Raw genomic sequence first — 11,439 nt, forward strand, 5'->3', positions numbered from 1 at the left:
TTCTGATAATTTTTTAAATTTTTTATAAAAATGTTTCTAAAGAAATAATTAACTGTTTTTTATAATTATTTTTTTTTGACATTTCAGTTATAGCGCACAGTTAAAAGTAGCTGTAAAGCCAAAAAAAAAAAAAAAAAAAGTTTTAACTCTACTGTTATAAGTGGTATTTTGATATTTAATGGTCCTAAAAATAACAATATAATTAACGTGTATCTAGATTTCTCCTCGGGCGAATAGTAGTAGTAAAAAGTACAAAAAAGTCTGTCAAAAGTCACAGCTCACAGCACTAGCATTGATTATTACACTCGCTCGATGCTCATAAATAAATATAAGAGTATTTTAATTGGCGATCGCTGTCTGTCTATAGCCCACAGCACTCTTTTTCGCTTCTCTCTAGTCTGACTCTCTATATCTATCTCCGCTTCATTTACTCCTCACTACACAATTCCTGAGCAGCTGTTTCCTCTTGCTTCAGGTACTCTCTCTCTCTCTCTCTGTTTTTTTTGTGTTTCTTTTTCTAATGGGTTCTGAGAAAATTAAAAAAAAAAAATTGAAAGAGTATTGTGGGATTTGAGTGTTCTGTCTCTCGCTGCCTTTTCATGTCTGTGTACTAGATTTACATTTTTCTTAATTAAACATCCAACAGATCCAGAGAGACTTTCATTTTTTTTATATTTTTCTTAGAATCCAAAAGCAGTAGATCTTGGATCTAAATTTCACTTCTGTTCCTTGTTTTGTCAATTGGTAATTATATTTTGTTAAGAATAATAGTTGGTAATTGATAATCATTTTGGCAATAAAAAAAAAAATGAGTGTGTTTTTGGAATGTTAGTTGTTTTCCTTTCTTCGGTGGCAGTTGTGTGGGCATATATAGCATTGTAGGTAACGTGATGAGTTGTCTTCTTGTCTATCATCATCATCTATATTCTCAAAATAACCATTGGGCTTTGCATGGAAAAGCGTTACATATTTTGGCCAGATCTAATGCCCACATCACATCACATGTGGAATTATTCTCATATTGACTAGATCTAACGGGCATACCGCAAAGTTCTTCATCTTTTTCTTCCTGTACCTACTGTGTGCTTGTTGGTCTTGACCCAAACACACGTCACACACAGTAATCCCCAAAGAAAAGTAAAAATTGTTGTTGTGCACACAACATTTTTCCATAACGGGGAAATTTTTAGCTTATACTGTATAATACCTTTTTTTTTTTTTTTTTGGGTTGAGAAAAAGCTTATTTCATACTTTAATGTCTATCATATTTTTACTGCTCTGGTGAAAAGTAAATCTTTATTATAGATTTATTAGTTTCTCATTTATTGGTTGTTTTCTTTTTCAATATATTGTTTTCTAGAAGAACATGTATCAAAAAAAAAAAAAAAAAAAACAAATAGAACAGTTGGTAAATGCATCTTAAACTCCTATAGATAGATTGATTTCTTTTCTTAAGAAATGCTTTTGTTAGCATGTAACTGATACATATGTAAGTCACTCAAATTTAAAAAGGTCCATAATTTATACATGTGAGGATATTTCTTGCTTATTAATACATATCTAAGAGTTAATTTTTAAAATAAGAACTTGTATTAATATTCCCCAGATATCAGTGACCAATTCCTTCCTGCATATTTTGTTATTATTAATCTGCATCTTGTCTATTCAAAAACCGGAAGGACTTCTATTGTCTTTTTTTTTTTTTTTTTTTTTTTTTTTTTTTTTTTAACATATACATAAAGATCAAATCATTAAAAAAAAAAAAAAAAGAGAGAGAAGATAAAGTTAAGTGGTAGCATATGCGTTTTGGTGTCATGTCATCTACTCTTTCCACCTTTAACTTTTTTTTTTTTTTAATAAACTTTTTTCCGAATCCTGATTAGCTTTTTTTTTTTTTCCCCTATTTTCTATCCTTAAAAGGACCCCGCCATTCCACTTTTTCTTTTTGAGACGAAACTTTCACTACCATACCGCACCACGTTTCCGTAATTAAAAAAAAAAAAGAAAAGAAAAGAAAAAGAAATCTAATTAAAAAAAGGAAAAAAAGCATCGCAGTTTTAGCAACTAAAATAAAGAAAGGGAGAAAAAGAGTAAAAGTGGCTGTCACGTAACGTTTTTAAGAGTAGTGGAAGCAGTGAGAGACGCGAGGAGTTATAATATTTGATTTGATCCCTCTTCGATTTCTTCATCTTCTTTGTCTTTTATTATGTATACTTCTACTACTATTATTACTTTATTCAAGGGTTAGTATTCTTGATTTCCTCATTCTCCTTCCCCATATATTTATATATTTATTTTACTTTTAAATAACTTTATTTATTCACGTATTTAGATTTGTTTATTTTGTTAAAATTGAAATTTTTTTTTGATAAAAATATTATAAATAAAGGTAAAAGTTATAGTGAGACTTATAAATAGTATCAAAAAGTGCAGTGAGCCTTATGCTTAGTAACAAAAAAAAACTAAATAGTAAAATAAGTTGGCTTTTTAAGCTGGAGCCAAACACAAGAAGAAGAAGAATTATAGAAGATGAAGATGATCATCATCTTATATAATTGTTAAAAAATAAGTAAAAGAGAAAGAAAATAGATGAGTGTTAAATATAGATAGTCTATTCAATTCAATTGGTGTAGAGAGCTATATATAATATGATATATAATAATAGAATGATGATATCATATGACTAAAACTAAATACGGTTGGTGTCCTCCGTTATAGGGATGAAAAAAGATAAAGATAATTTCAGTTTGAGTTGTGGTCTTTTCAATTGCCCACCCGCCCTAATAGAATGGAGGAAGATAAAGTCCAACATTTTTCCTTTAAATTATTAAATTATATTTATATATATGAAACTGAATCACAACTTTTATAGCTTCTTTTTTATTTTATTTTATTTTTATATATATATATATATATATATTTAGGCACCCACAGCCACAGCCCTAACCCTTTTCACTTTGGCTTTATATTATATATGTCGCTTCATTTACTCTTCCAATCTTATCACACTTCCTGAGCTTGCCTTCCTTCAGGTTCAGGTTCTCTCTCTTATTTGTTTTGTGGGTAATAGTGCTGTTCATCCACTAAACATTGTGTTTCTCTTTGAGATTTTGTGTTTGGTTTCTGAAATACATACTGGAGTAATGTAATGTTAAAGTAAAGGCAACTAGTTAGTTAGTTACTCACAAACTTCCATTTAAAAAAAAAAAAAAAAAAATTTACTGCATTTCTCAGAATATTTTGGTGTAGTAGTAGATCTTGGACCCAAATTTCATTTCTGTTCCTTTGTTTTGTTAATTAGCAATTTATTTATTTTGTTATAAATAACAGAGATGTTTTGATAATCAGCTGTATGGACTCATTTTGCTTAAACTAAAATCTATTGTGTTTTAGTTGTTTTCATTTCTCTGGTGGCAGTGGCAGTAGATCTCTGAATTTTAATTCTATATGATTGATTACTCACATTTCTTTGGGTCATCTCTGAGACAAGTAGTAACATTTCTTTGTTTACTCTCTACTGTATACCAAATATTGATTTGGATGCCTACTCAGATCTTCATCCTATTTTTGTGTGTGTTTTGGAATGTTATGCTCTATTGAATGAGCATAAAATTGTAACGTGAATTGTCTCTTTATTCTCTGAAAAACCATTGGAATTTGCATGGATATACATATTTTACCAAACCTAAAGCCCACATCACATCACATTGTGTAACTATTCTCATATTGACTAGATCTAATGGGCATACCACAATTGTTCTTCATCCTTCTCTTCTTGCTGCTGCTATAACTACTGTGTGCACTTGGTCATTTGGAGTTAATGAACACGTTCCTAGACATCCCCAGTAAACAAAAATTAAACGGGTTAACATATTCATTCTATTGTGGCATGATCATCACTTTGGTTTTCATGTTCACTTGTCATTAAAGTCGTTGATTCTGACTTGACTAGAAGATGTATCCATTAATCTAAGTCTATTTTGGCTGCTTGTCAATTCTCAATTATTTTTTCTGTGTATGTATGTATGTCATGTCATGTATTAGTCTTTATTTTTTGCACTGCAAACTATCTTGTCTCAGGATATTTGTTGTGTACATTTTTTCTTGGCATTTGTGGGCCAAATATTTTTTCCTCTACTAAATGATACAATGCGCTATTGAACAAAAGTTTGTCTTCATTTTGAAATTAAAGGGAAACCTTTGGCATATATGATACTTTAATATCTTCTATAGTTCTATTGTACTGTTTTGGTGAAAAGTAATCTTTACATATTTAGTTTTATTAATTTTTTCTATTGTTTGTTTTACTCAATATATTGTTTATTTTCCTAATAGAACGTGTATAAAAGCAACTGGGACAGTTGGTATTGCTGGCTTAATGCATCTTAAACTCCTTTAGATAGATTGATTTTCTTAAGAAATGATTTTGTTAACATGTAACTGATGCATGCAAGTCGCCCGATTCTCTAGAGCAAAAAGGTCCATAATTTTATACATATCAAGATATTTCTTGCTTATTAATACATACCTGAGAGCTAATTTTTGTGTGTTAAGTGCATAAATATGGAATTAATTGTATGGTTTTTATTTATTTATTTAAAATATCTGAAAGCAAATCTGCTCTCCCATAAGTTAATTTTTATATAACTTTATTTATTTATTATTTCCTTTTGTCATGTCTAATACAGAAAAACTCTCCAAAATGTCGGATCTTGATGTTCCCCTACGCCCAAAAAGGAAGAAGGTGTGGGTGGACTATTTTGTTCATTTCCGATGGATTGTCGTTATTTTTGTTGTCCTCCCAATCTCCTTCACACTTTACTTCCTCACATATCTTGGGGATGTTAGATCCGAGATGAAGTCCTTCAAGCAGCGTCAAAAAGAGCATGATGAAAATGTTGAGAAAGTTGTAAAACGACTGAAGCAGAGGAACCCAAAAAAGGATGGTCTTGTCTGCACAGCACGTAAACCCTGGATTGCTGTTGGGATGCGCAATGTTGATTATAAGCGAGCTAGACATTTTGAGGTCGATTTATCTGCATTTCGGAATATCCTTGAAATTGACAAAGAGAGAATGATTGCTAAAGTTGAGCCCCTAGTCAACATGGGGCAGATCACCAGGGTCACAGTCCCAATGAATCTTTCCCTTGCAGTGGTTGCTGAACTTGATGACCTTACTGTTGGTGGCCTCATCAATGGCTATGGGATTGAAGGGAGCTCTCACATCTATGGTCTGTTCTCTGATACTGTTGTGGCCTATGAGATTGTTCTAGCTGATGGCCGTGTTGTTAGAGCTACCAGGGACAATGAGTACTCCGATCTTTTCTATGCTATTCCATGGTCTCAAGGAACGCTGGGGCTTCTTGTTTCTGCTGAGATCAAGCTTATACATATTAAGGAATACATGAAGGTGACATACCAACCTGTAGTGGGTAATCTAAAGGAAGTTGCACAGGCATATACTGATTCTTTTGCTCCTAGAGATGGAGACCAGGATAATCCTGAGAAGGTTCCAGATTTTGTTGAAACCATGCTTTACAATCCAACTGAAGCTGTATGCATGACAGGTAAGTATGCCTCAAAAGAAGAGGCCAAGAAGAAGGGAAATGTAATCAACAATATTGGGTGGTGGTTCAAACCGTGGTTCTACCAGCATGCACAGACAGCACTGAAGAGAGGGAAGTTTGTTGAGTATATACCAACCAGGGAGTATTATCATAGGCACACTAGGTGTCTGTACTGGGAGGGAAAGCTTATCCTTCCATTTGGAGATCAATTTTGGTTTAGGTTTCTCCTTGGCTGGTTGATGCCACCCAAAGTTGCTCTGCTCAAAGCTACCCAAGGTGAAGCGATCAGGAACTACTATCATGAGAATCATGTAATTCAGGACATGCTTGTTCCACTTTACAAGGTTGGGGATGCTTTAGAATGGGTCCACCAAGAGATGGAGGTACTTTTTTTTACCCACTTTACCTTCTTTTGTTTTCTCCAACATTTTTGTTATAATTAATTTGTGGCCAATTATATGTTGGTGTGTATTTGCATTAATGTCAACATAGATTTTAGCATTTTGAGGTTAATAAAAGAAGGGATTGGGGTGGGGGAGAGAAGATAGTTATATTATCCATAAGATGACATGGTTATCTTTTCCGTTGTCCTATTACTGATAGGATATTATGTGGACTTCAATGGTAGATTGCCTTAACCTGACAAACCAGGCTATTGCTTTCTGACACTTCTGTTGTATGTCGAGTGTCTTGGTAGAAACCTTTAAATATGTAAACTTCAGATCAAAATTCAACGGTAATGTCTTGTAAGGTTGTATTTTGTGTTCCAAAAGTAATATGCATGGTTAGTGAAAATGGGGTGCAGAAAAATGTGCTTTGATAGATAAATTACAATGGTGATTATATATATATATATATATATAACCTCCTTGCACTGAGATCTGTAATCCCCGTCTTGAGAACTAGTGCAGGGACCCCCTTGAGCAATGGGCTGAGAAGTTTAGATTTAAGCTAGGAACCATTGTTAGTGATTCAAGGATAGTTGTGTGGTTGATACAATACCTATCAAATAGTTGTGTGGTTGATACAATACCTATCAAAAAGTTGTGAGGTTGATACATGTAATGACTCTATTTCTTTGTGTCTCATATTACCAAGTAGATATTGTGGGGTTGATGCATGTAATGACTTTCTATTTATCTCATATTTCATTTTTTTTAGTTTGCTCTTTCATTGTCTGTTAATTCTTCAGGTATACCCCATTTGGCTCTGCCCACACAGAGTATACAAGCTACCTGTCAAACCTCAGATTTATCCTGAACCTGGGTTTGAGCTACAACGCAGGCAGGGAGATACACAATATTCTCAGATGTACACTGATATTGGGATCTACTATGCACCTGGCCCTATCTTGAGGGGTGAGGCTTTTGATGGCGCTGAGGCAGTCCGTAAACTGGAGAACTGGTTGATTGAAAATAATGGATTCCAGCCACAGTATGCAGTATCTGAACTCAGTGAGAAAAACTTCTGGAGGATGTTTGATGCTGAGCTCTATGAGCAAGCCAGAAAGAAGTATGGAGCTGTGGGAACCTTCATGAGTGTGTACTACAAGTGCAAAAAGGGGAGGAAGACTGAGAAGGAGGTGCAGGAAGCCGAGCAAGCCCACCTTGAAACTGCTTATGCTGAGGTTGATCAGCCAATGGACTGATTTTTATTCTTGCCTTGCCCAGCAAGCTATTGTGGTTGATTATTATTGTCTTTTGTATTTCATTTCATTTTCCTCTGCTTGTCAGATGCCATAGTTGCTGACATTATTGGGTAAAGTTTTTTTACGGATTAGATTAGACTCTGTCTGGAATTTAATGAGTTAGACTATGGATTGGTTTTATGGCTAAATATGTAACGACAATGGTTTTATGGCCTCTCTCACTCTCTCCATTAACTATCTATTCGTTCCACTCCCAGGCAGAATGCATAAATCAGTAGGCGATACCTGAGTTTGGTTACCCAAAACATCTTGCACCATGTTTGTTTGCTTGTTTTGTTTTGTTTTTTTTTTTTTTTTTTTTTTTTTTTTTGTTTTTTGTTTTTTGTTTTTTGTTTTTTTTGTTTTAATTTGGCTTTCATGAACATATAAATACTATTAAATGTAATCTCTATCAAATGCCGAGTAATTCAAACACTCCTTTATCAAATTCTCAAATTTACCTATTTGCTACTTAGCAAGATTGTGGTTTAAGGTGTCTATTTTTTCATAGAAGTCAAAAGTAACAAAGATGACTGATAGCTGTTACTTGTTTTTGTGGTTCGAGGTTATACATTTATGAAACTGGATTGATTAAACAGAAGTAGAATACGGACAAAATTATTAGATTAAATTGAAAGAATCAGAATTTTTAGCCCAACAATTTTAGGTTCAACAGCTCTCTTCCCCCTCACCCCACCCCCCAACAATTGCATTATGATGGAAATCGAAATCAAATAATTGAGAATTGAAATAGAATTGCATTAGGATGGAAATCAAATAATTGAGAATTGAAATAGAATTGCATTAGGATGAAAAAATCAAAACTAGAATTATAGAGAAAGCTGCAGAAACAGAGTTTCTGTCAAGATATGAAACTAAGAGAAATTCAAAAAAAAAAAAAAAACTGATTATTCTTTTACTTAATAGGCCTATTTATAATCTTTAACTACTAGGAAATAAACTAGATAATAGTTACAACTAGATTGGCGGTCAATAACATAAGTTAAAGCCGAAATTAAAGAGAACACATGGCAGATCTGAGAAGTCAAAATAAGTGGCTGATTAATGGAGGTCAAAATGGGTGACTGGCTGTTGATGGTGGCTACATCATCCCTTAAGTTTTAGCTAGAAAATAAGGCTTCAAATGCTTCACATTGAAGGCATTAGAAATATTTAGATGATGGGTAGTTGGATTGTGTAGGCATTGTCATTGATTTTAATCAACACTTTGCATGGACTCACTTTCCTTGCCCACAACTTGGAACAAGAGCCATGAGGACACCTTTCCATATTCAAAATTACCCACATAAGGTCACCTTCCTTGAAAGTCAGTCTTTTTCGATGAATATTTGTAGCACCCATGTAGTTTATATTTGAATGTTCAATTCTCTCCTTGACTTGAGCATGGATAGATTGCATAAACTCTATCATTTCTATTGTTCTTGCATTCTCCTTAGAAAGTGGCAATGGTGCCAAATCTAAGACACTCAAAGGTTTTTTCTTCCTATACACAACTTCAAAAGGAAATGTTTCAGTAGTTTAATTAAGAGAAGAGTTGTAAACAAATTCAGCCAAGGCAACGATACTTTCCCAATTCCAAGGATTTTTACCAATCAAGCATCTCAAGAGATTCCCAAGACTTCATTAGACAATTCAATCCCTATCTTGTGGCATATAATTTGCTAAAAATGAGTAAGAAATTTAGCATCCTTGTCGGAAGCAATAGATAGGGGTACATTATGAAGCTTGCAGACTTCTTTGAAAAATAAAATAGTCACATTGGAAGTTTGCATGATGTGTTCTTTTCTTCCCATCATGCATCGTTTGACGATCATTTTGCCAAGGTCTTCCAAGAAGGATATGGCACCCATCCATTGGTACTACGTCGCACCAAACTTCATAAAAATATTTCTTTTGTATAGAAAATGGCACTAAGCAACACTTTGTTACTTTCACCTCACTACCCTTCTTGAACCCGTAAAGTTTCTAGGGTTGTGGGTGATCTTGAGTGGTAAGCTTCAACTTATTAACCACCTCTTGAGAGACCACTGAAAGTTCAAAAAACGTGTACAAAAACACTTTTGAACGTTTAGACCCCCAAAAACCAACTTAACCAACACAAGCAATATGTCAAACAACAAGTGTGCGGAAACTTAACATATGCTACAATATGAAATTGGTTAAACAACTATCTAAGCCATAACAAAATTAACCACAGCAGATAATGTAAAGGCAGAGATAGAGAGGAAGGAAGATGCAAACACAAAGATAACACCCGATGTGTTATCGAAGAGGAAACCGAAGACCTCGGCGAAAAACCTCTCCGCCGCCCTCCAAGCGGTAATCAATCCACTAGAAAATACAGTTGGGATACAAGGACAGCAATAGACCCTCCAAGCCTAATCTACCCAATGCACCTAAGCCCTCCAAGCTTCTTGCTCCAACGAGGTTGCGCCGAACCTTTTTCTTTTCTAGCTTCCCGGATTCCGCTACTAGACCGTAGCATCAACCAATGAAGATTGGCTCCTTCCTAACTGCTTCCCAGAACTCCAAACGACTGTCTCACAGAGATGATAATGGTGAGAACCAGGTTTGGTATAATGGCCTCTCAAGGATTTGACAATGGAGAGGAAGAGAGTGAGGGATTTTGATGAGACTCTAAGGTAGAGATTGTGGGTAAAACAATCTGGTTTTTCTTTAGGGTTTCTCTCTCAAAATTCTCTCTGGAAGCTCTCTTTCAATCGTGGGTTAAAAGGGTATTTATACTGAAGAGGAGTGGAATGCGAAACGTCAGGTTTTTCCAAAACAGGGGTGGCTCGCGGCTTGACCTCGCGGCTTGACTAAGTCGCGAGTTCCAGTCGCGAGTTAACCGTATGGCCAGTTGTCCTGTTTTGTCCTGTAGTGCTCCAGCTAGCATGACTGTTCATCTTCCAGCATGCTTGGCACGTGTGCAGATTCTGGCGGGTTGAAGCCGCGAGTCCAGTCGCGAGTCCCAGCCGCGACTCTCTGTTTTCTTGCACACTCTTGAGCAATCTTCACACTATCTCACTCACTACCCTTACAACAATCCCACCTAAATACAGGGTTACTAAATGCTGAATTACAAGCAAATTTGGCACGGAATAAAGCCAATTAGATGGTTGAATAAATTCAACCTTACAACCACATTTTCACAACTTCCCCCATTAATGATCAAATTACAAAATCTTCTTTCAATGTTGTAAATTGTATAAAAAATATTGGTTCTTAACCAGTCTTCTTCATAATTGAGTTTAGGAGCAAGAAAAGTATTTCTTATCACAAGTTCGAGCCCTCTTCTTCTTTAAAATCACCACCAATCTCCTCATTTGAAGTTTGATAAAGAATGAGTTTTCCATCTTCATATTCAAGCTCTTTTACTTCCTATAACATAAGAGCTTTCTTTCTACAATTCGAAGATCGATACCCCAGTTCTCCAAACTTGAAACATTTGAAAGTATCCACTTATTGTTGTCTACCCCTGCTAACAATGGCTATTTGGGACTGTTTTGGGGACTATAATAGCAGGTTTAGGTTACGCTGCTTGTTGCCTAACCCTAGAAGTTTCTCCTCTCTCATTTGTAGTCAAATTCCCAACCTTATATTAGTTAGAAATCTCATAACCAGAATTGGAACCCCATTTTCTAGACCTTAAAGCAGGCTTAGTTTGTTGTTTCTCCACCAATAAAACCTAGTTGTAGGCTTTCGACATGTTCCACAATGATTGTAGGCTAAGGACATCTTGGATGAATGTCTTCAATCCACTCAAGTACCTTGCAAGCATTTTTCCTTAACTTTCATTCAAATATACCCTTACTATAAGTTGGTGAAAGGGTGCCTCCATATACTCCTCCAAACTACCTTCTTGCTTAAGATTGTGTTGGCATTTGTAAAGTGATTGGGTGTTGTTGAAAGTAAGAAATTACTCATAGTGCTTTTTCTTCACCTTCTTCTAACTCTTGATCTTGATTTTACCACTTCATTGGCTAGAAATTTCCAATTTTTCCCACCAAGCAAAAGCTTTCCCCTTAAGGCGAATAGCAACTGGCTTCGTTTTCTTTTCATCCATAACTTCATAATAATCAAACACCCTTTCAACAGTGTTAAGCCAATCAACTAAGTCTTCCGGTTTAGGACCCCCTTGAAACTCTGGAATTTTAACCTTGA

General features: G+C 35.0%; 1 protein-coding gene across 3 annotated transcripts; it reads left to right on the plus strand.

The window, feature by feature from the left end:
• Positions 1-311: 311 nt before the first annotated feature.
• On the plus strand, positions 312-7,429 carry LOC126717916 (delta(24)-sterol reductase). 3 transcript variants are annotated; one of them, XM_050419900.1, is made up of 3 exons: positions 312-475; positions 4,689-5,950; positions 6,760-7,429. In XM_050419900.1, the coding sequence occupies exons 2-3, from the start codon at positions 4,703-4,705 to the stop codon at positions 7,213-7,215; spliced, it is 1,704 nt and encodes a 567-aa protein (XP_050275857.1). In that variant the 5' UTR covers positions 312-475; positions 4,689-4,702; the 3' UTR covers positions 7,216-7,429. The 3 variants fall into 3 exon arrangements, with proteins under 3 accessions (XP_050275857.1, XP_050275858.1, XP_050275859.1); XM_050419901.1 differs by lacking the exon at positions 312-475 and adding an exon at positions 2,921-3,032; XM_050419902.1 differs by lacking the exon at positions 312-475 and adding an exon at positions 3,016-3,038.
• The last annotated feature ends 4,010 nt before the right edge of the window (positions 7,430-11,439 follow it).

Source organism: Quercus robur, chromosome 3 (assembly GCF_932294415.1).
Source record: "Quercus robur chromosome 3, dhQueRobu3.1, whole genome shotgun sequence".
Lineage (NCBI taxonomy): Eukaryota > Viridiplantae > Streptophyta > Magnoliopsida > Fagales > Fagaceae > Quercus > Quercus robur.

Coding starts and splice junctions, on each gene's coding strand:
- LOC126717916 (XM_050419900.1), top strand. CDS start 4,703: ATGTCGGATCTTGATGTTCCCCTACGCCCAAAAAGGAAGAAGGTGTGG. Junction 5,951..6,759: donor GGGTCCACCAAGAGATGGAG/GTACTTTTTTTT, acceptor TTAATTCTTCAG/GTATACCCCATTTGGCTCTG.